The 24,077-nt window shown below is 45.4% G+C and overlaps 1 protein-coding gene across 1 annotated transcript; it reads right to left on the bottom strand.

Annotated features, from left to right (window-relative positions):
* Window positions 1-312: 312 nt before the first annotated feature.
* Window positions 313-24,052, bottom strand: CCZ1 (CCZ1 homolog, vacuolar protein trafficking and biogenesis associated). The gene is made up of 15 exons (XM_032230875.1): window positions 23,633-24,052; window positions 20,985-21,082; window positions 20,138-20,231; window positions 19,372-19,446; window positions 19,149-19,196; window positions 18,394-18,477; window positions 16,784-16,959; window positions 12,980-13,061; window positions 12,792-12,853; window positions 11,051-11,162; window positions 9,196-9,229; window positions 7,035-7,152; window positions 5,540-5,698; window positions 3,850-3,977; window positions 313-616 (listed from the first exon to the last, which is right to left on the bottom strand). Exons 1-15 carry the CDS (start codon window positions 23,741-23,743, stop codon window positions 561-563), a joined length of 1,437 nt encoding a protein of 478 aa, XP_032086766.1. The 5' UTR covers window positions 23,744-24,052; the 3' UTR covers window positions 313-560.
* Between the last annotated feature and the right edge of the window lie 25 nt (window positions 24,053-24,077).

Below are 24,077 nucleotides of genomic sequence, written 5' to 3'. Positions count from 1 at the left end.
ATCCACTGCAGTGATTCACTCAACAACTGTGGCAAAGAAATGTCGTAACATGGGGCAAAGCTCACTTAACCAATGTCTCCCTTAACGACAAGAAATTTTGGCCTCAAGGGCGGTCGTAAGCCGAGGACTACCTGTGTTTACAGGTCCTCAAAAGGCCACCACAAGGCAAAACAAGATGCCTATAAAACGAGCTTATTTTGTAAAAAAAGAGCAGAAAAAGGAAATAAGAGGGTTGAAGTGGTAACAATTAACTTTTATTATTCCAGTAAAGTGAGTTCCCCTGTGACGAACAGAGAGACGGAATGACACAGGTTTCATTCTGACCAATTTTAATCCATTTGAACATAAATACGTTAAAACCTAAAAAAAAAACCACGCCAGTTCGAGCACAAACGGTTTTCGTAGAAAGTGTATTCTTACAAAGCAAGTATTGCTTTACTATTGTCGTTAGGCCAGTCAGTAATACGACTCGATGAACTGGTCCCAGTAAACAGATTGCACCTGTTAGTGGGGGGGGGGGGGTCTTGAAGCCATCTTCAAAGCGGGAGAGCCGCGGCTGATCAATCCAAGAAGAAAATATTGTTGAACTGAGTTGCGCAAAGTTTCTTGACTTCTTCTGAACGGGGGAAAGAAGGAGGTTGGAAAGCTTAAAAGAATGAAGTGTTGTTGTTGAAAAGTTTTTTTTTTCTTTAAATAATTTTCATCAAACTTTTTACAAAACAAAACATTAAAAAAAAACCACATTTATATCCATTCTTTCCAATCCTAAGACATCGGTTATATCCCATTTTGTTTATCGCCATACATACTTTCCATTCGTTTTACATTTGCTATTTCCTCTTTACATTTACAATTCCTGTAACCTAATATTACATATTCTACTTTCATTCGTTATTCCTGTTCTCTAATCGACAATACCACTTATCCCATACCGTATGGTATTCTTTTGGTTCCACCACAAAACTGCATTCGACTAAAGCGCGCTCGACGAAACCGCGTAGCTGACGTCATCACAGTGCGACGAAAAAAGCACGCTGTAAACGCTAAAGCTAAAATTAACCCCTAAACCTAAACCTAACCCCCCTAAACCTAATCCTAACCCTAAACCTAACCCTTAACCTAACCCTAAACCTAACCCTAAACCTAACGCTCAACCTAATCCTAACCCTTAACCTAACCCTAAACCTAACCCTTACCTTAACTTGAATCGGCTTGCTTTCAAAGCGCTATTTAAAGCGCCCTTTTTTCTCCGCGGTCGCTGTTGTCGCCCTGCTGATGACGTCAGCGACGCGGTTTAATCGGGCGCGCTTTAGTGAAGCGCGGTTTTGTCGTGCCACGATTCTTTTACCTTCTTTATCTTGCAGTTTAAAAGTTAATTTGACCATTTCCGCGCAATCCATTATTTTTTAAATTATTATCTCTTCGGAAGGTATGTTTTGCTTTGTAAAAAGTTTAATAAAAATTATTTAAAGAAAAGTTACCATCAGTAGGACATAAACGTTCTCTTTAGCAGATTTCCTGAAGTCTGCCTGTTTTTGTATTATTTCTCTGGTTCCGGGCCATTTTTAAAATTTTACTTATTAATTTATTTCTGAGGGACAGCCTACAAAAAACCTCAGAACTGTCCTTAATTGTCACTGCAAGATGCTACAACCGATCGAGTCCCTTCGGCACAAGTATGCGCAAACTTTGTGTATCATCAGCCCTGTGTATATCGGTGTTTCTAAACTTGGAAGCCGTGTGGACTTCCAATTCCTAGAATTCCTCAGCCACATGGGCTGAATTGCTGGGAGCTAAAGTCCACGCATCTTCAGGTCACCAAGGTTGAAAAACACCGGTCTGGGCAACTACAAAACTTGGTGTCTATTCAGAAAAATTCAGCTCCATCTACAAAAGATCCGTGGCACGACAAAACCACGCTCGACTAAAGCGCGCCCTATTAAACCGCGTCGCTGACGTCATCAACAGGGCGACAACAGCGAGTGTGGAGAAAGAAGGGCGCTTTAAATAGTGCTTTGAAAGCAAGCTGATTCAAGTTAAGGTAAGGGTTAGGTTTAGGGTTAGGTTAAGGGTTAGGGTTAGCGTTAGGTTAAGGGTTAGGTTTAGGGTTAGGTTAAGGGTTAGGGTTAGCGTTAGGTTAAGGGTTAGGTTTAGGGTTAGGTTTAGGATTAGGTTTAGCGTTAGGTTAAGGGCTAGGTTTAGGGTTAGATTTAGGATTAGGTTTAGGGGGGTTAGGTTTAGGGGTTAATTTTAGGTTTAGCGTTTACAGCGTGCTTTTTTCTCCATGCTGTTGTCGCGCTGTGATGACGTCAGCTACGTGGTTTCGTCGAGCGCCCTTTAGTCGAACACGGTTTTGTGGTGGAACCCAAAAGATCAGTGAATGCCAAATCATTGTTAAGTCCAGTCAATCAAGTCTGCTAAAAAATCTTGGGCACAGCCACTCTGGAATTCACTTCCTTGATTGAGACAGACCTAGAATTTGCAGTCTAGGAATACTACAATTCCCAGAATTACAAGTTAGGAGGGATATCATGGCAGTCATACATCTGGGGGTTATAATGCCTTAGGGATCTCAGGTCTTAAGAGCACATAAGAAGAATTCTTACTCTCCAAAGCATCTGAAGGCAGGACAAGAAGCCATGGATGGAAACTAATCAAGGAGAGAAGCAACTGTTTTGACAGAGGCTTCCCAAGAGCATGAAGCAACCAGCAAAAACCCCTTTTATTAATTGACTGTAAGTTCTGCTCATTCACAGTCAGCAAAGTCTTTCGAAGGAGGATTTACAGTCACGACCTTATCTTATCTGCAGGGGTGAAATCCAGCAGGTTCTGGAGAACCGGTAGAAGAAATTTTGAGTAGTTCAGAGAACCGGCAATTACCATGTCTGGCTGGCCCCAGAGTGGGGTGGGAATGGAGATTTTGCAGTTTTCTTCCCCTACTATGCCCACCAAGCCAGTAGTAAAAAAAAAAAAAGAATTTCATCACTGCTTATCTGCTTGGAGAGCTGCCAGGCTGATATCTGCAAAACTTGGCAAGAAGTCTCGGAGAGTCACGAACCAATTAAGGGAACTAATGGTCTCCTGCAAACTCCACTCCCTTTTCGCTCCTCTTTTATTTCCTCTGGGAGGGGCCATTCATTATCCACCTGTGGTCTCACTCCCAAGTCGACCCCTGTTCTTTAGCTGTTCCCTTTGTCTGGCAACTCTGCGCATGCGCACACTGGGAACAGGCTCCAGCTGTTCCTCTGCCTCACTGCTGTCTGACTCTGAAGGCAGCTGATAACTGTCAGACGGCCCTGGCCCCCTCTCTGCCTCCGACACAGAGCCCTCATCAGAGCCTTCCCCAGACTCCAGGACTGGCCCAAGTTCCTCCCCAACCTCCTCACTGTCTGAATCTGTTGCCAGCTTTGCTGGCCGCTGTTGGGCCACAACAGCAACCTAGGACTCAGGAGAAATTTCCCGACAGTGAGAACAATTAATCAGTGGAACAGAAGTTGCCTCCAGAAATTGTAAATGCTCCAACACTGGAAGTTTTTTCAGAAGATGTTGGATAGCCATTTGTCTGAAATCTCCTAGGGTCTCCTGCTTGAGCAGGGGGTTGGATTAGAAGACCTCTAAGGCACCTTCTATTTCGGTTATTCTGTTACGCTACACATAACTGAGCCAAATGCCAATTTTAGGCCAGCCTCACTCACATCTGCATTTCCATCTATTTCTTGTGCCACAAAACTTACAGCCACCTTCTCACTGCTCTTCTCGATGGTTCTGGATTGAAAATGATGCTGAACAGGCAAATGATTCCTATTTCCCACTGAGGTTAAAGCCGCGCAGTTTTTAAGAGTTCCTTACCGTTCACTTCAATCAGGTTGGCGTTTTTCTGATTCAAAATCACGTACAGCTCCCGCTGATCCGACTTCTTGCCGACAATCCAGTAGTCGCTCATGGCTTTCACGATGATTTCTTCGTCATCGTCCACCCTTTAAAGCAAGTAGTAGTTCAGATTCCGATGAAATAAACTTTCTGGGGTCAAATTAGGGTTGAAATGAGGGGATCCTTGGTGCTCTCTGAGGTTGGTTGTTTTCTTGCAGACCTTTCATTGCCCAACTAGGTAACATCATCAGTGCTAGAAGGGAGTGGGGATTGCAGAGAGGAGGAGGAGGTAGGGGAGGAGGAGGAGGAGGAGGAGAAAGGGAAGGACTGTGGGGTCCTTGGTGCTCTCTGAGCTTGGCTGTTTTCTTGCAGACATTTTATTACCCAACTAGGTAACATCATCAGTGCTAAAAGGGAGTGGAGATTATGGAGAGGGAGAGGAGAGGAGGAGGAGGAAGGGGAGGACTGTGAAGTCCTTGGTACCCTCTGATGTTGTTGCAAGCCCTGATTGTTGTCACCTAGTTTGGATAATGAAACATTTGCAAGAAAACAACCAAGGTGGGAGATTAGATTTCCAGAAGTACGGAAAACTCCATTAGAAATAAACTCCCCGGGGGGGGGGGGGAGGGAGATGGGAAAAAAATAGCTAATCAATTGAGGATTAAACAAAAATGTCCACAGGCATTTTAATTGGTTTGCTCTCCCCCTTTTCCTCTGTAGTGTGTGTCTGCGCATGTGTCTGCGCATGTGTCTGCGCATGTGTGCGCATGGATGTGTTTTAACTTCCTAGCCTAGCCCTCAGACTTCTTTGTGGTATTCAACCAAATGAAACGCTCAGCTTGTTCAAGAACAATGCAGGTCGGATAGGCAGCGAGGGAATCATAAACATATCAAACCTTAAATATCCTCTGAAGAAGCAGGCTTTGGGGTTGTTGTTTTTTCTTGGTCCCAGATTTGGGGATTAAAAACTGCACTTTTCGACATTTGGGGCCCTCACACACATGATATATGTGTGGCACAGTGGAGACATCCGTATGCAAGATGTTTAACCAACGAACAGACCTCGATTTTATTTCGAAACATTCTTGATGGCTACTGCAGAGACGATATTCAGCTGGTTCTGACCAGTTCTGGAGAACCGGTAGCGGAAACTTTTGAGTAGTTCGGAGAACTGGCAAATACCACCTCTGGCTGGCCCCGCCCGCCATCTGTTCTCTGCCTCCCAAGCCCCAGCTGATCGGGAGGGAATGGGGATTTTGCAGTATCATTCCCAGAGGCGATATTCAGCCGATTCTGACCAGTTCTGGAGAACTGGTAGCGGAAACTTTTGAGTAGTTCGGAGAACTGGCAAATACCACCTCTGGCTGGCCCCGCCCCCCATCTATTCTCTGCCTCCCAAGTCCCAGCTGATTGGGAGGAAATGGGGATTTTGCAGTATCCTTCCCCTGCCATACCCACCAAGCCACATCCACAGAACCGATAGTAAAAAAAAAATTGAATCTCACCACTGGGCCACTGGCATTGTTGGAAATGCCAGTTCCATTGAAAAGAGGCTTAAGGTAAGTCATGAACAAACATGGGTTATAAAAAGGAAGTATTATCCACCCCGCATCTGAAACGATTAGGAGAGCGATACAATAGCTAGCGGAGGCAGAAGGAGGCAGATCACCTCGTAAAATCGTTGTTGATATCGCCAAGGATCTTCATCAAGTCAGGATGGACGGACGTGAGGGAGAAACTTGACGTTCTCCTCATGTGGATGGTACTCTTCTCGGCCAGGTTCATGTGATTGAAGTAGATAAATTTAAACTGAGGCTCCTTCTCGGACCTAAGAAAGAGATGAACTGAGACATCAAAGGAGGCACCATAGCTCTCTCCGCAAACAGGATAAAAGTAAAGGTAAAAGTTCCCCTCGCACATCTGTGCTAGTCGTTCCTGACTTTAGGGGGCCCTGCTCATCTCTGTTTCAAAGCCGAAGAGCCAGCGCTGCCCAAAGACGTCTCTGTGGTCATGTGGCCGGTATGACTCAATGCCGAAGGCACATGGAACACTAGGTGGTTCCTACTTTTCTACTTGCATTTTTTACGTGTTTTCGAACTGCTCGGTTGGCAGAAACTGGGACAAGTCATGGGAGCTCACTCTGTTATGCGGTGCTAGGATTCGAACTGCCAAACTGCCAGCCCTTCTGATTGACAATAGCAATAGCAATAGCAGTTAGACTTATATACCGCTTCATAGGGCTTTCAGCCCTCTCTAAACGGTTTACAGAGTCAGCATATCGCCCCCAACAATCCGGGTCCTCATTTTACCCACCTCGGAAGGATGGAAAGCTGAGTCAACCCTGAGCCGGTGAGATTTGAACAGCCGAACTGCAGAACTGCAGTCAGCTGAGGTAGCCTGCAGTGCTGCACTCTAACCACTGCGCCACCTCGGACAAGCTCAGCGTCTTAGCTACTGAGCCACCGCGTCCCTTTTAGGATGTCACTTGTGTTGGGGACATCAATTTCACTCATGTCGGGGACGCCTGCGGTGACCCAAGCGCTCTGCCAGCGAAAACGGGCTCCCGAGCTGTGCTTCAGGCTGCGACGGCCTCCTGCAGCCATTTTCCAGCAAAAACGGAGCTCGAGAGGGCTGCCCGTGTCCCTTGCAAGCTCCGTTTTGGCAGGGAGAGGCACCGCAGGCTGGTCCTTCTCGGTTTCAGGGAGACCCCGCGGGCCAGGTCTAAGCACCCCGTGGGCCAGATGAGTTTACACCTCTGTAACAGAATCAGAAGTCAATCCTTTTTCTTTCCCTCCCTTCCCCCCCCCTCATTGCCCTCTTAGGTGGCACAGTGGTTAGAGTACAGTACTGCAACCACTTCAGCTGACTGTTACCAGCAGTTCAGCGGTTCAAATCTCACCGGCTCAAGGCTGACTCAGCCTTCAATCCTTCCGAGGTGGGTAAAATGAGGACCCAGATTGTTGTTGGGGGCGATATGCTGACTCTGTAAATCGCTTAGAGAGGGCTGAAAGCCCTATGAAGCGGTATATAAGTCTAACTGCTATTGCTATTATTTACTTTTGTATTTTACAGTAGTTTATAACTTAATAAGATGTTAACAGCCAGAAAGCGCTGTTCCCTCCCTCCCCCCCCCCCGAAAAAATTAGTTTAAAAAAGGAACTTACCCCGACACCCTTTTCTTGAGGTTGTACTGTTCGCAGATATCGGAAGCTAAGACAGTAAGCTGAGGTCCCACGAGGCTATCGAGCCGGCGGCAGAAATCCAACGTGGGTTGCACAGAGGCTGGGAAAGAGTTTGGGAGGAGGGAGAAAAGTGAGAATCGTCCCCCCGATGGCAGATCAACATGGCACAGAGCAGTGGTGGGTTTCAAAATTTTTTAGGACCTACTCCGTGGGTGTGGCCACCTTTGTGGGAGTGGCTTGCCGGCCATGTGACCTGGTGGGAGTGGCTAGCTGGCCATCTGTTTTCTTTCTTTCTTTCTTTCTTTCTTTCTTTCTTTCTTTCTTTCTTTCTTTCTTTCTTTCTTTCTTTCCTTCCTTCTTTCTCTCTTTCCTTCCTTTTGTCTCTCTGTCCCTTTTTTCTTTTTTTCTTTCATCTCTCTCTCACTCATTTTCTTTCTTTTTTTCTTTTTTTCTTCCTTTCTTTCTCTTTCTCTCTCTCTCTGTGTCAGTCTGTCTGTCTGTCTCTCTCTCTCTCTCTGTGTGTGTCAGTGGTGGGTTTCAAAAAATTTTGGAACCTCTTCCGTAGGTGTGGCCTGCTTTCCGGGTCCACTGGTGGAACCTCTTCTAACCGATTTGGTAGATTTGACGAACCAATTCTACCGAATAGGTGCGAACTGGTAGGAACCCACCTCTGGCGCAGAGGGACATGTCCTTACAGTGAGACATGCACGAACAAGGCAGGGGGCTGCAAGGGCCAGACACACAAAAGGACCAGTTTCCAGAAATGTTGAGGGGCTAAGATTTGGCCTTCCCAAATTATCTGCCACAGGTAAGGAATCCGAAGGGTGCTCGTCAGATCGGAGTTTTCAGCACTTCCAGAAAATGCAGAGCATTTTTTAAAAAAATATCATCCTGTCCCTCTGTTCCCAAATTAGTGAGCGGATATACCCGATTGAGGGCAATTTGAGTGTGAACCTTTGCAGGTGATAGGTTCAGGGTGAGGGTAGTAAAGAGTCTCAGATGATATTTTATGGGTTAAGATTTTCATCCCGCATTTGTTAATCAAAGTATTAAATTAATTTAAATTAATAAAGTATTAATTAAAGTAACCCACGGCTATGAAGATACCTAATCATTGTCCTACTCCTCTTATTTTTCCCCATAACAACAACCCTATGAGGTAGGTGGGGGGGGGCTGAGAGAGAGAGGGGGCGGGACTCTACCCAGAACTCACCGTCTCCTGGTAATTGGCCCAAAATCACCCAGTTCGCCCTCATGGCTAATCTGGGACTAGAACTCATTGCCTCCTGGTGATTGGTCCAAAATCACTGAATTGACTTTCATGCCTAAGATAGGACTAGAACTCACAGTCTCCCAGTAATTGGCCCACAATCACCCAGTCTGCTTTCATGGCTAATGTGGGACTAGAACTCACTGCCTCCTGGTGATTGGCCCAAAATCACTGAATTGACTTTCATGCCTGACAGGACTAGAACTCACCGTCTCCCAGTAATTTGGCCCAAAATCACCCAGTCTGCTTTCATGTGGGACTAGAACTCACCGTCTCCTGGTGACTGGCCCCAAATCACCCAACTGGCTTTCATGCCTAAGGTGGAACTAGAACTCACAAGACTCCTGGTTTCTAGGCCAGCACCTTAACCACTATGCCAAACTGGCATATGTAATAGAGGCTGGGCCAGGCCCAGCTTACTGATTGGGCCCAAGAGTTTTATTTGATTTACTTGGGGGTGAAATTTTTTCCCTCAAAGCCCCTTTTTTTAATGGCTATTTTAGGATTGATGCCACATTGCTGAGTTTAAAAAAAAATAGGAAAAAGCATTCGAGATTTGACCGTCACAGCTCCAGAAACACCCAATACCCCCCAATTTAGGCCAATCTTGACTTTATGATTTATTATTTGATGACTTGCTGGCTGAGTGTGGCTCTGGGGAAAGACAAAAAAAAATATGGCATTTTTTTCCTCTCTTTCGTGTATAACAGGAAAATAGTTCAAACAATTCTCTCATTGCAAGATTCTGGAAATCTGACAGAGGATGGACCATCACAGCTCATATCCCAATAACTCTGGGAAATGCCCAAAGGGTGGGATGGGGGGAGCCGAGACAGGAAACGGTGATTTCAACCATTATTATTTGATACTCACCATCAATCATGAAGCAGACAGCTGCACTCATGGCCTGAAAGTGAAAAAAAGGTTGATCATACCAGCCGTTTCTGAGCTATCCCGTTACTATAGTCCGGATCTACGGCTAAGGGAAGAATGTTGGCCCGAGCTGGCGGTTCCACCACAAAACCGCGGTAGACTAAAGTGCGCTCGATGAAAGCGCGTACGTGACGTCATCACAGTGCGACGAAAACAGCACGCTGTGAGCGGTAAACTTAAAATTCATGCGTAAATCTAAACCTAACCCCCCCAAACCTAACCCTAAGCCTAACCCTTAACCTAACCCTAAACCTAACCCTTAACCTAACGCTAAACCTAACGCTAACCCTTAACCTAACCCTAACGCTTAACGTAACCCTAAACCTAACCCTAACCCTAACCCTAAACCTAACCCTTTCCTTTACGTGAATCGGCTTGCTTTAATTTAATTTTAATTTTAATTTAATTTATTTTTAATTTTATTTGTCGCGCTGCTGATGACGTCACATACGCGCTTTGATCGGGCGCGCTTTAGTGGACCGCGGTTTTGACGGGTCACGGAGCTGGCATGACCAAGACTTCGAGTTTGAGGGTTTTCCTCTTGAGATGGAAGGGGAACTTTGATTGTAGAAGGGGAAGGTCTGGTATCTCCCAAAGTTGGGCTCCAGCCACCCTCAAACCTACTTGGCATGGCTAAGGGGTGAAGATAATGAGAGTTGTAACCAGGGCTGGGTTGCTGGGGGTTTAGGCAATCCTCTAGCTAGGATTCTGCCCAGTTCAGCGAACTCCCAAATGCCACCGCTGGCCGGCCATGCCCCCCATCCCTGCTCCCCCTCTCCCGCCCCCCCCTCCCAGGCAGAGGTGGGTTTCTACCCATTCGGATGGGTTCGGCCGAACTGGTAGTAACTTGGTGGCCTGGGTCGCTGGAACCGGCAGTGACCCAGGACTGCCGCGCTCCTGAACTGGTCCTCCTACGCCACCGCCATCTTGATTTTCGGCTCTGCGCATTTGCAGAACAATATAGGGTTTCCTGCCTAGGCAGGGGGTTGGACTAGAAGACCTCCAAGGTCCCTTCCAACTCTGCTATTGTATTGTATTGTATTAACTTCCTTTGCAGAAATGTAATTTTATTTCATTTTTTTTAACATTTTGTGCATGCGCAGATCTTATGGGCAAATGCGCACGCACGTTTGGGGTGCGAGTGAGCGACGCCAGCGTGCACGCAATTTTTGTTTTGCACACCGAACCGGCAGGGATGCCGGCAGCAATCCATTCCTGCTCCCAAGAGTCTCCATATGGCCTGTTCATCATATCAGGTAAGTGAAGGGCCCCTACTAGAAATTCTGGATGTCCGGAAATGGGCCTTTTTCTGGCTTCCGGAGGCCGGGGAGGTCGTTTCTACCCTCCCGGAGGCTCAAGGAAAACCTCCGGAGCCCATGGAGGGTGAAAATCCCCCGCCCCCTCACCCCGCGGTGCAGGAGGCTGACATGGCCACATCCACCATGGCCACGCCCTCACAGCAACAGGGCAGCGAACCCATTGCTGCAATTTTGAAGGCCACCCCTGGTTGTAACCCCACAAACATAGGACCCTCATCTCAGATTCACCGTAACTGTCATAAGAATTCATCATCTAAGCCAAAGGTGTCGAACCTTGGCAAAACTTTTAAGACCTGTGGACTTCAACTCCCAGAATTCCCCAGCTATTCCATTCTGGGGGGGGTGTCGAAGTCCACGTTATCTTACGAGTTGTAAAGTTTTAGAAACAAGAGGTCTGGGGCACAGCCCCTTTCCATCCAAATTATTGAATTCTCTGGAGGATCAACACCACCTCTTAAGAGAATTGAGGAGGTTACCTTATAGACAATTAAATGGAGCTCCTCGTAAGCACCGTCCGTGTTCACGAATATTTTGGGGAACCTGCATTTTGCATCGGGGTCATTCAGATTCAGAGGTCCGGTAAGGAACCTAAAAAAGCAAAGACAGGATCTTTCCCCCGGCGACTCTTAAGACATGGGTCCAAATCGGAAAATACCAGTTTTATAGCTTTCTAACCCAAGAAATCCAGCTCTGTTTCATAGACCTGATTCCCAAATGGATTACTTCTCCAATCCTTTGCTTTCAACATATAGCAGTTTTGCATAAATACAGTGTTTTCCCAAAGATAAGACCGGGTCTTATATTAATTTTTACTCCAAAAGATGGGTTTATTTTCTGGTTTGTTGCTGTTGCGAAGTTATATCCGACCCATTGTAACCCCATGGACAACATTCCTCCAGCCCTTCCTGTCCTCAACCTTCCCCTGGAGTCCATTTAAGCTCATGCCAACTGCTTCAGTGACTCCATCCAGCCACCTCCTTCTCTGTCGTCCCCTTCTTCTTTTGCCCTCCATCGTTCCCAGCATGAGGCTCTTCTCCAGGGAGTTCTTCCTTCTCATTAGGTGGCCAAAGTCTTTGAGTTTCCTCTTCAGGATCTGGCCTTCTAAATCACAGTCAGGGTGGATCTCCTCTAGGACTGACCCATTGGATGGCCTTGCAGTCCAAGGGACTCAATGCAGGAGTCTTCTCCAGCACCAGAGTTCAAAGGCCTCCATTCTTTGGCGCTCAGCCTTCCTTATGGTCCAACTTTCACAGACATCCATTGCAACTGGGGAAACCATTGCCTTGACTATACACACTTTTGTTGGCAGGGTGATACTTCTGCTTTTTAATATGTTGTCTAGATATGCCATAGCAAATCTATTATCTGGCTAGGTCTTATTTTGGGAGAAATACAGCACTATATGCATCCATCTGGCTGACAATTTTAACTGCGGCTTTATTTTGGGGGTAGGACTTATATTTAGAGAGTCCCTAAAAATCATGCTCAGTTAGGTCTTATTTTCAGGGAAACAAGGTAAGAGCAGATTAAGCAAAGCAGACTTGAAGAGAGCTAATCTTCAGTAGCTGCGGATGTCACTTGGCATGGGGGTAAATAAAAGATAAAAGAAAAAGAGTCCCCTTGCACATATGTGCTAGTCGTTCCTGACTCTAGGGGGCAGTGCTCATCTAGGTTTCAAAGCCGAAGAGCCAGCACTGTCTGAAGACGTCTCTGTGGTCATGTGGCCAGCATGACTCAATGCCGAAGGAGCACGGAACGCTGTTCCCTTCCCACCAAAGGTGGTCCCTATTTTTCTACTTGCATTTTTTTAACGTGCTTTCAAACTGCTAAGTTAGCAGAATCTGGGACAAGTCACGGGAGCTCACTCCGTTACGCAGTGCTAGGGATTCGAACTGCCGAACTGCCAACCTTCTGATCCACAAGCTCAGCTTCTTAGCCACTGAGCCAAATTGGAAAGGCCATTATCTATGGGGAGAAGCCAGGATTTTCAATTTTCTCCTGTTTGCGGGGGACTTCGTTATTGTCCATTTAAGCAGGTTAAGTTTTCCGAGCCTTGTGTTAGGTTCTTTCGCGGTTTCAAAATGGCGGAAACCAAGGCCGCCAGTTCTCAGCAGTTGGCGCTGGTGTGGTGGGAAGGGATACAAACAGGACCAGGGACCCTCAAGACTGATACACTCCATTGGGCACGCAAAGACGGAAGAGAGAAACAATGCTTACCTTCCATAGTGTTGCAGATTTCCGGATATTTCTATATGGATGGGGGAATCTCTTCCGGCCAACTGAAACGGAAGAGACAGTCAAGGAAAAATTTGAGGTCGTTTTTCTTTAAAGCAAATGATTTAAACAAGGGTTACCGCATGTTCCCGGGGGGGAGGGGGGGAGAGAAGACCAGACACCCAGCTCACCTCAGGTTCCATGTGTCTTGGAAAGAGAGAGGTGGTGAGATATTTGTATAAAATCCTCATGTCCTCTTGTTCCAATCCACTCCTGTTGAAGTTAAAAAAGGTAAAACGTTATACACCTGTCCAATCATGTTTTTAGGGCATGGTGCTTATCTTCCTTTCTTGGGAGCCTGAGTTGTCCGAAGACATTTCTGTTGGTCATTGGCTATACGGCAAAGACACATGGAACTCTGTTATCGTTTCACCAAAGTGGTACTTATTTATCTACTTGCAGTCGCATGCTTTCGAATGGCTAGTGGTTCCTATTATGTGGTACCTCGTATGTGCATGCTTTCGAATTGCTAGTGGTACCTATTTATCTACTTGCATTTGCATACTTTTGAACTGCTAGTGGTACCTATTTATTTACTCGCATTTGCATGCTTTCGAATTGCTAATGGTACGTATTTATTTACTCTCATTTGCATGCTTTCGAACTGCTAGCGGTACCTATTTATCTACTATCATTTGCATGTTTTTGAACTGCTAGTGGTACCTATTTATCTACTCGCATTTGCATGCTTTCGAACTGCTAGCAGTATCTATTTATCTACTCGCATTTGCATGCTTTCGAATTGCTAGCGCTACCTATTTATCTACTCGTATTTGCATGCTTTCGAATTGCTAGCGGTACCTATTTATCTACTCGCATTTGCATGCTTTCGAACTGCTAGCGGTACCTATTTATCTACTCGCATTTGCATGCTTTCCAACTGCTAGCGGTACCTATTTATCTACTCACATTTGCATGCTTTCGAACTGCTAGTGGTACCTATTTAACTGGTCAAAGTGCAGAACTAAAGTAAAACACATCCCTCCGATCTGAAGTCAATGCTTTATACCGTATTAAAATCTGGAAGGCCTCTACAGAATCCCATTCAAAGAGGTAATTATTTTATGCAAGGCTCTCTCCGTTGGTTTTTATCTAAGCCTCTTCTCCCGGCTCCTTAATCACTTCTGAATAGGAAACCTTTTGAGCACTTGCTCTGAAAAATGAAACTGGAGGCGCCTGGCAGCTGTGCCGTGTCAATAAACACCCTGAGAGCATACACAGCTGAAGAGAAGCCTTTTGGTTTCTGTTACAGGCTGCAGCCAGGCCCCTTGTCTTTCTGTTTAAAACCCAACATTTTTTCTGCATGAGGTCAAAGGAAAGAGGGGGGGGGGAGAAATCAGCTAGTGTTCAATGTTGGGCAGGGACTTTCTTTCTTTCAAAACTGAAGTTGTTCTTCCAAGTTTGAAAAAAAAAGAAATCTAAGATTCTGGGAAGCTGAGGATTGGGTTTAAAAAAAAACAACATTTCATCCTTTTTTTTCCCCTTCTGGCCTGCAGTTGGCACAATGATATCCTTGTGTCCAGAACGAGGGCTGCTATTCAGCTAGTCCCGTGCTCAAAAACTACTCGGCCTCGGCATTTAGATCCTAAAAAAACTGGCCTCTATGTATCCGAATTTACAACCTAAATGCTGGAGATGTGATTGTGCTGACACTACATACTATCGTATATGGTGGACTTGTAAAAAGGTTAAAGCACTTTGGATAAAAATATGGTGGATTATGCAAAATGTTCTTTAAAAAAGGATAAAGTTTACCCCTCAGTTATTCTTGTTAGGTATAATTACTGATTGTACAGTTATAGAGACTTGATTTTGCATTTAATAACTGCAGCAAGACTGTTGGTGGCGCAATACTGGAAGAAGGAAGATTTGCCTACTATTCAAGAATGGACATTAAAAGTGACAAACTTAGCAGAGAAGGCTAAAATATCAGCATATCTCAAGGACCACTCAAACGAGAGATATAAACTGGAGTGGAGAAGATGGATTGACTATACTCAAAATAAATATGGGACTAAGAAATTCCAGATAGTTTATGACTGAGACAACAAAGAATGACATAATCAGTTTAGAGTTAGCCTAGCAAAGAGGAGCTCAAATGATAGAGGATGTCCATTTTTTACTTTTAAGTTTACTTTAGAATATTTTTGTTAAAGATTTATACCGTATTGGTATTGGGAAGTCGGGGGAGGGAAGGTTGGGAGGGGTGGGGTTTGGGTGGGGAGGGTAAGGGGAGGAAAGTAAACCTTTGTAAAAAGTTTTTTTTAAAAAAAATTTCAATTAAAAAAAAACTGCTCGGCTTCCTTTGTTAGCAATCTTTTTGGTATACTTAAGAAAAAAATAACTAACAGAACAACGGAGCTGGAAGCAGCTTTGGAAAAGGAAACAAAAAGAGGGAGAGAAAAAGACAGCCAAAAGATGACAGAATATCAGGAGCTGAAGGGAGAACAACGAACACAGAATAACAGAGCCGGAAAGGACCTTGGAGGTCTTCTAGTCCAACCCTTTACTCAATCAGGAGACCCTATAGAAGTGGCGGATAACCCTTTTGGTCCTGAGTGGCCAAAGCATGCTTGCGCAAGCCCAAAATGCAATTCAAGCGCCCCTGTGCATGCGTCCCCCCCACATGTCCATGCATCCCTCACACATTTGCCCTGTCCCCCTCACCCAGGTTGGTGCAGGCGGCTTTCCAGGCGCAGAACAGGGCACGCCCACCCCCCACCCCCATTTTGGCTTCCAGGTTGGCGCAGGCACAGAACAGGGTGCAGGGGGAAAGCGCGCACATGCACGAAACCCCACCCCAAATGAAATGCGAGCGCCCTACACCGATGCGGAGACGGCTGGCGTGCCCGCAGAGAGGGCTCTGCACGCCACCTGTGGCATGCGTGCCATAGGTTTGCCATCCCGGCCCGATAGCATTGGAGACAAGTGGCTGTACAGTCTCTTTTTAAAAGCCTTTGCTTTGACTGCCAAAGTCGATGAGAAGACAGCTGGGTTAAGAATTTTAGAAGTGGTATAAATAATATTTGGACAACCAGGTGGCCTGACAGGGAAATAATATATTCCCCCTATATAAATACAGGAGAATTTTCTCCTCCTTACGCCTAAGTCCCGTCCTTGGCACATTCCTATGCTTATGGTGAGACAGACGTGTGCAGGGAAGAATGCTGAGTGTGCCCAGAGAGATTCTACTCCGTGAGTGTGCACACAAGCATCCTACTTCATCCTGTATCATACAATACAATACAGTAGCAGAGTTGGAAGGGACCTTGGAGGTCTTCTAGTCCAACCCCCTGCCTAAACAGGAGACCCTATACCATTACAGACAAATGGCTATCCAACATCTTCTTAAAGACTTCCAGTGTTGGGGCATTCACAACTTCTGGAGGCAACTTTTGTTCCACTGATTCATTGTTCTAACTGTCAGGAAATTTCTCCTTAGTTCTAAGTTGCTTCTCTCTTTGATTAGTTTCCACCCATTGCTCCTTGTCCTGCCTTCAGGTGCTTTGGAGAATAGCTTGACTCCCTCTTCTTTGTGGCAGCCCCTGAGATATTGGAAGACTCCTATCATGTCTCCCCTGATTCTTCTTTTCATCAGAGTAGACATACCCAGTTCCTGCAACCGTTCTTCATATGTTTTAGCCTCCAGTCCCCTAATCCTCTTGGTTGCTCTTCTCTGCACTCTTTCCAGAGTCTCAACATCTTTTCTACATTGTGGCAACCAAGACTGGATGCCGTATTCCAAGTGTGGCCTTACCAAGGCCTTATAAATTGGTATTAACCCTTCATGTGATCTTTGTTCTCTCCCTCTGTTTATGCGGCCTAGAACTACGTAAACAGAGTTCCGTTTATGTAGTTTATGTTTAGGTGTCCATGCCACATTCCACCGGGATAGCCATCTGATTGATGCTCCTCCGGAGCGTTCTGGGGCTCACCAGATCAGCTGATCGTTGTACAGGAAGGCCGTGTACTTGACGAGACTTAAGCTCTCCTCCATCTTGTTGATGAACGACTGGATCTTCAAGTAGGTCATCTTATCTAGCGGGAAGAAGCTGATGCCGCAGAAGACGTCCAGCAGGTCACAGGTCTCCAAGTGAAGCGTTTGCAAGTACTGGAACACAAAGAGGAAGGGAAGGGTCTTGAGGAGAGGACGATCAGGAGTGAGGTGGAAGGACTCTGTTACGGTGGTGACCGGGGAGGGCAGCGTCAGAAGAGCTGAAGGACCCGATATGGGACAGATCGTCATGGGGGAAATGTATCTAGGTGGCCACTAAAAGTCGACACTGACTTGATGACACATAATCAGTTGATCAATGTTCTCCCGATAAACAGTTACAGGAGAAAGTAAGCGCTGAGATCAATTTTAAAAAAAATCTAGGGGATATTATCACTTGTCTTACTATAGAATCTTCCCAGGGTTCTAAGTTAACCTTCCTTCCTTCCTTTTCTTTCTTTCTTTCCTTGGTTCTTTGAATACATATAGTTAGATGTTAACTTTCTGTTCCCCCTTTCTAGGTTCTTCAATAAATATAGCTCGACTCCTTCCTTCCTTCCTTCCTTCCTTCCTTCCTTCTTTCTTTCTTTCCTTGGTTCTTTGAAAACATATAAGATGTCAACTTTCTGTTCCCCCTTTCTAGGTTCTTCAATAAATATAGCTCGACTCCTTCCTTCCTTCCTTCCTTCCTTCCTTCCTTCCTTCCTTCCTTCCTTCCTTCCTTCCTTCTTTCCTTGGTTCTTTGAAAACATATGTCAACTTTCTGTTTCCCCTTTCTAGGTTCTTCAATAAATATAGCTCGACTCCTTCCTTCCTTCCTTCCTTCCTTCCTTCCTTCTTTCTTTCTTTCTTTCTTTCCTTGGTTCTTTGAAAACATATAGTTAGATATCAACTTTCTGTTCCCCCTTTTTAGGTTCTTCAATAAATATAGCTCGACTCCTTCCTTCCTTCCTTCCTTCCTTCCTTCCTTCCTTCCTTCCTTCCTTCCTTTTCTTTCTTTCTTTCTTTGGTTCTTTGAATACATATAGTTCGATATCAACTTTCTGTTCCCCCTTTCTAGGTTCTTCAATAAATATAGCTCGACACCTTCCTTCCTCCCTCCCTCCCTCCCTCCCTCCCTCCTTCCTTCCTTCCTTCCGTTCTTCCTAACCCATTATGTGGAGTCCTGGGCATTCTCTGAGCTTGGTTGTTTTCTTGAAGATGTTTTATGACCTAACTAGGTAACCTCATCAGTGCCAGAAGGAGTGGGGTTTGTGGAGAGGAGGAGGAGGAAGAGGAGGACAATGACTGTGGAGTCCTTGGTGCCCTCTGAGCTTGGCTGTTTTCTTGCTGAAGTTTCATGATCAAACTAGCACTGATGATGTTCCCTAGTTGGGTCATGAAATGCCTGCGAGAAAACCACCAATCTCAGAGAGCATCAGGATCTGACATTTCAAACCTGAGCTACAAATATTCTCTTCTATCGGCCATCCCTTATGTATTTCTCTAGTAGAAGTACTAACATCTTAAACATCCACTTGTTGTTCAGATAAAAAGAAGGAAATGTCTTACCCGATGGAAGAATTTCTCCAGTCTTTCTTTCAGAACCCGGACGCCTCCATCTTCCATGGCTTTTTGGAACGTGCCATTAAAAAGCTAATCATGATTTTCAAGGGGGGAAAAAAATGGGTTAATTAAATCATCACTAATAGCTTGTTTTGCTAGATGTAAACGCTGAACCAAATGTTGGTCCTGGGATTCCAGCTTCTCTGGATTCAAAGGAAAAATTTGCACTCTATTATTTTAGGAATAATGCTTGCATAGCACTTAGGGGCATGGTGACTCAGTGGCTAAGACACAGAGCTAAGGTTGGCAGTTCAGCAGTTCGAATCCTAGCGCCACGTAACAGAGTGAGCTCCCGTGACTTGTCTCGGCTTCTGCCAACCTAGCAGTTCAAAAGCATCTAAAAATGCAAGTTGAAAAATAGGGACCACCTTTGGTGGGAAAGTAACAGCGTCCCTTGTGCCGTCGGCCTTTAGTCATGCTGGCCACATGACCACGGAGATGTCTTCAGACAGCGCTGGCTCTTTGGCTTTGAAATGGGAGATGAGCACCGCCCCCTAAAGTCGGGAACGACTATCACGCATGTAATGGGGAACCTTTAGCTTTATCACTTAGGAGTCTATTTACATAAAGTTTATAACAGATGACAAACACTGTATATTTCTGAAGGCTAATGGGAGCAAAGTATTCTGTTTTACTTTAGGGAAATAAAGGCTGTTTTGCCCACTCTAAGCTTAATAAACAAATATTATAGAGAAGCTGACCTTATACATGTTGTAACATTGCTGTAACACCGAGCTATAAACCTTGTCCTGTAAGAGATCCAGAATCAGAAAGTCATTACCATGAAGACACAAAGGCAGACATCTTGTCTGAGAATGCATTCAAACAGATTAACAGATTTACAGGGTTGGACGGGACCTTGTAGGTCATCTAGTCCAACATCCCCCCCCAGCCCGGCTCAAGCAGGAGACGGTTCATTCTTACCAGCAGCTCTTCTTCCTGGTATTCGAAGACTGTTTTGCCATCTTTGTGTTTTTCTATCACCGGATTCCGTACGACCTTGAAAATGGTACATAACAGTTCATTTAAGCAAGTTTATTTTAAAATTCTGTTTTAGCTTCTGTAGGCTCTTTTGAGAAACTTTGGGGAGCAGCAGGCAAAGGATGATGAGGTGAGCGCTAAGGTTGGCTCCAGATAAGGGTCAATGGGATTCATTTGTGGCTACCTAGGGATACTAGGTTGATTCCTCTTTTGACTCCGCCTTCAGATGGCACCATTTCTTCTCCTACAACTTCTGGTCAAACTGGAATAACAACAGTTATTCCACCAGACTCCTGAATTTGTTTCACTGCAACCACCAATTCTAACAATCATAGCTTTAAAATGTGGCCTTTTTTTATTTCTTTGCCTCTCCTATCCACCCCCCACTGGAGTATGGACTGATAGCACATATTATTCAATTATTCATCTGTAAACTGTTCCAGAGACATTTTCAGCATAAAGTAAAAGGTATAAAAATCTGAAAGGACATTCAAAAAATTACTGAAACAAATGCCTAAAAGGACAGCATCATGCATTTATATAAACAGCATGTGAGTAGATAAATAGGTACCACTAGCAATTTGAAAGCATGCAAATGCGAGTAGATAAATAGGTACCACTAGCTATTTGAAAGCATGCAAATGCGAGTAGATAAATAGGTACCACTAGCAATTTGAAAGCATGCAAATGTGAGTAGATAAGTAAGTACCATAACCATCCAGAAGTTTTCTTCTGGTTCATTGAAGAACTGTCTATTTTTCTGGGTATGTAGTGATTTTGCAGGTTTTGTGGGACTGAAGGTCCTAAGAAGAAGAAATATTTTATGAATTAGTAGTTTAAATATTCATCAGACCAGGGGAACATAACATAAATCCATTATTGTTTTGATTTTTCCCAAAAAGGAAGAACTATTAATTCCCCTGTGTTCTCTTGACCTCCTCGCTTAAGTAATATGTAAACAAATCAAGATGGAACCGGGGAAATTTAGTTTAAACCTTAATTAGCAAGAAACTCACAGGGCAATTTTAATAATTCTTCCAGATTCTGTTTTTCATTGTTTTTTTGGGGGGGAAACAAAACAAATCAGAAAAAAGAAAGTAGGTACATTGTCTTGGGTGAAATACGGGATCGGAAGCATCAGTAACAAGCCTCAAGAACATCAGGAGGACATGAATTATGTCATCATTACAGAAATGAGACAATTTAATATTTTTGGTCAAGGTTCATGCCACTGGTCCTACCCACGCTTTTCACAAATGCTTACTTGCGGGATGTTAACATGCAAAAAAAAAATATTGTATGAACCAAGAATGAACAATTTCATGGTGAAGTCATGGAAAGTATAATTGAGAAAATTACAAGGTTGGACGGTCTTAGCTCCTATCCCCAGTGCTGACTGGGGAATTCTGGGAGTTGAAGTCCACACATTTCAAAGGTCTAATCTGATCACCATCAAATGGGCAGTCTTTTTTTTTTTAATCTGGAAAGAGCCAAGTAAGTTTAATTGTTTCCAAATAAATGAAATACTAGACATGCAGACCTAAGGAGTGTGATACCTTGTAAACTGAACAATGGCCTCACATAATCCCACATTTCTGATTTTTTCATTTTTCTCTGCTTCATTTGGGTAATAGAAGAGGATCTTTTTTTCTTCCTGGAGTTAGAAACGAAACACCTAATTCATTATTTTAAATATATCAGTGCAGCATCTTTAAATACAAGGCCTTCACAGCTTATTGCATTTTACATATTAACCTATTTTAAATCAATTCACAAGTCTACGTATGAATAGGGTCCTTAAAAGATGCTAAAATGTTAACATTCTGAAATATATCTATTAAGTTTTTTTGTGTGAAAAAGGAACTTGCATGTATGCAGACACAGAAAAAGAATAGATGTGTCTGTGTACATGTGTGCAATATGTACATACATGTAAGTTACGTGTATCTTAGGGGAAAAGGTATAGTGTGTGAAAAAGTGTAAGGGACCTGGGAGGTCTTCTAGCCCAACCCCTTGCGTAGGCAGGAGACCCTATGCAGGTAGTCCAAAATTTCTGCTGCTATGCGAGACAGTGGCTAAGAATCTGAATTTTGATCTTGTGAGAATAGAGATGATGCCACAGTTTGAGAAACAGTCATAAGTCACTTCTGCTGACTGCTGGCTGACTGCAATTTGGCAGTTCGAATCTCACCCGTCTCCAGGTTGACTCAACCTTCCATCCTCCCAAGGTGGGTAAAATGAGGACCCAGATTGTTGGGGGCAAGAGGCTGACTCTGTAAACCGCTTAGAAAGGGCTGTCAAGCACTGTAAAGTAGTATATAAGTCTAAGTGCTATTGCTATAGTTAACTCTGTCTACTGCCAGCAGTTCGATCCTAACCGGCTCAAGGTTGGCTCAACCTTCCATCCTTCCGAAGTGGGTAAAATGAGGACCCAGATTGTTGGGGGCAAGAGGCTGACTCTGTCAACCATTTGGAGAGAGCTGTCAAGCACTGTAAAGCAGTATATAAGTCTAAATGCTATTGCTATTGACTCAGCCTTCCATCCTTCTGAGGATGATAAAATGAGGACCCAGATTGTTAGTGGAGATATGTTGACTATAAACGCTTTACAGAGGGTCCTCTACCCTCCTGGGCACCTGCTGTCCAGTCTCTTCTTAAAAGCCTCCAGTGGTGGAGCACCCACAACTTCCTTTGTTGTTAGTTGCGAAGTTGTGTCCAATCCATTGTGACCCCAAGGACAACGTTCCTCCAGGCCTTCCTGTCCTCTACCATCCTCTGGAGACCATTGAAGCTCACGCCGACTGTTTCTGTGTCTCTATCCAGCCTCCTCCTTCTCTGTCATCCCCTTCTTCTTTTGCTCCCCATCATTCCAAGCATGAGGCTCTTCTCCAGGGAGTCCTTCTTCCTTCTCATCAGGTGGCCAAAGTCTTTGAGTTTCCTCTTCAGGATCTGGCCTTCTCAAGAGCAGGCAGGGTTGATCTCCTCTAGGACTGACCAGTTGGATGGCCTTGCAGTCCAAGGGACTCTCAGGAGTCTTCTCCAGCACCAGAGTTCAAAGGCCTCCATTCTTTGGCGCTCAGCCTTCCTTATGGTCCGACCTTCACAGCCATCCATCGCAACTGGGAAAACCATAACCTTTGACCAAAGATCTTCAAACTTGCCAACTTTAAGACTTGTGGACTTCAACTAGAATTATAGAATCAAGATCCCGTGAAGTGTTAATACCACTTTATAAGGCCTTGGTAAGGCCACACTTGGAATACGGCATTCAGTTTTGGTCGCCACGACGTGAAAAAGATGTGGAGCCTCTAGAAAGAGTGCAGAGAAAGGCAACAAAGATGATTAGGGGACTGGAGGCTAAAACATATGAAGAACAGTTGCAGGAACTGGGTAGGTCTAGTTTAATGAAAAAAGGACATGGGGAGATAGGATAGCAGTCTTCCAATATCTCAGGAGTTGCCCCAAAGAAGAGGGAGTCAAGCTGTTCTCCAAAGCACCTGAGGGTAGGACAAGAAGCAATGGATGGAAACTAACTAAAGAGAGAAGCAACTTAGAACTAAGGAGAAATTTCCTGACAGTTAGAACAATGAATCAGTGGAACAGAAGTTGCCTTCAGAAGTTGTGAATGCCCCAACACTGGAAGTCTTTAAGAAGATGTTGGACAGCCATTTGTCTGGAACGGTATAGGGTTTCCTGCCTAGGCAGGGGGTTGGACTAGAAGACCTCCAAGGTCCCTTCCAACTCTGCTATTATATTGTATATAACTCCCAGAGCTGGCTGGAGGATTCTGGGAGTTGAAGTCCACAAGTCTTAAAGTTGCCAACTTTGAATATGACAACTTCATTTCCCTATTGCGATTGTGCAAATAGTCCCCATACAACAACACACACACACCCCCATCTACGTCTCTCCAGTTTGTTACACAAAAACACACACAAACACAAAACAACAAACCCCCACAACCCCAATTGTGCATTCACACACACACCCCCAATACAGCCATGCCCTCCCTCCCTCCCTCCTGCCGGCTGGGCCTCGGCCTGTCCTGAGAGGAAAGGCCGCCTCTTCGTTCCGTCCCTCCGCTCGGCTTGGCCGTCAGAGCCGCCGCCCCCACCGAGGAAGGCCCGGCCCGCCGGCCCTCTGTTTTTCCCCGCCCGCCCGTCCTGACTGGAGGGTCCCGGCTCCCGTTCTCCTGCCCGCCCACCTCGCCCTCTCGCGGGCCCAGCCGCGGGTTGTAGACGAAGAAGCCGAGCAGGGACGGCGCCAGCAACTTCTCCGACCCGGCTCCCGACTCCGCCGCCGCCGCAGAGGCCATCCTGCCGGAGGGGCGGAGCAGAGCAGCCTTCGCTTCCTCCTCGTCCGCTTTCCTCGGCTGCGGCCTGCCCCGCCGCCCCGAGCCCCGGCCTCGCCTGGCCCGCCCTGCCGCTGCGCGCGCTGTGCCCAGCCCGGAGCGACGAGGGGAAGCGGGAGGATGCGGTCGCCTCGGGACTGCTCTGGAAGGGGAAGGGAAGGAAGGCCTGGGCCGCCCAGTTCTGCCCTGGCTTTGCCATGAATAAAGTTTATTAAGAGTTTTAAGGTGGACACGAGAACTAAGACGAAGGAGGGAGAGAGGTCGGCATGGAGAGGAGGAGAAGAAAGAAGGAAGGAAG

The sequence above is a fragment of the Thamnophis elegans genome, chromosome 14 (genome assembly GCF_009769535.1).
Source record: "Thamnophis elegans isolate rThaEle1 chromosome 14, rThaEle1.pri, whole genome shotgun sequence".
Taxonomy (NCBI): domain Eukaryota; kingdom Metazoa; phylum Chordata; class Lepidosauria; order Squamata; family Colubridae; genus Thamnophis; species Thamnophis elegans.
Note: the sequence above shows the minus strand (reverse complement) of the source record. Positions and strands in the feature narration are given on the sequence as shown.

What these genes read in the sequence shown, in the direction of transcription:
- CCZ1 (XM_032230875.1), bottom strand. Translation starts at nt 23,743, where the DNA reads ATGGCCTCTGCGGCGGCGGCGGAGTCGGGAGCCGGGTCGGAGAAGTTG. An exon ending in TGGGCCCGCGAGAGGGCGAG is followed by an intron (nt 21,083 to 23,632) that starts GTGGGCGGGCAG and finishes TTCTAACTCCAG; the next exon opens with GAAGAAAAAAAGATCCTCTT. An exon ending in AAAACTTCTGGATGGTTATG is followed by an intron (nt 19,447 to 20,137) that starts GTACTTACTTAT and finishes ACCATTTTCAAG; the next exon opens with GTCGTACGGAATCCGGTGAT.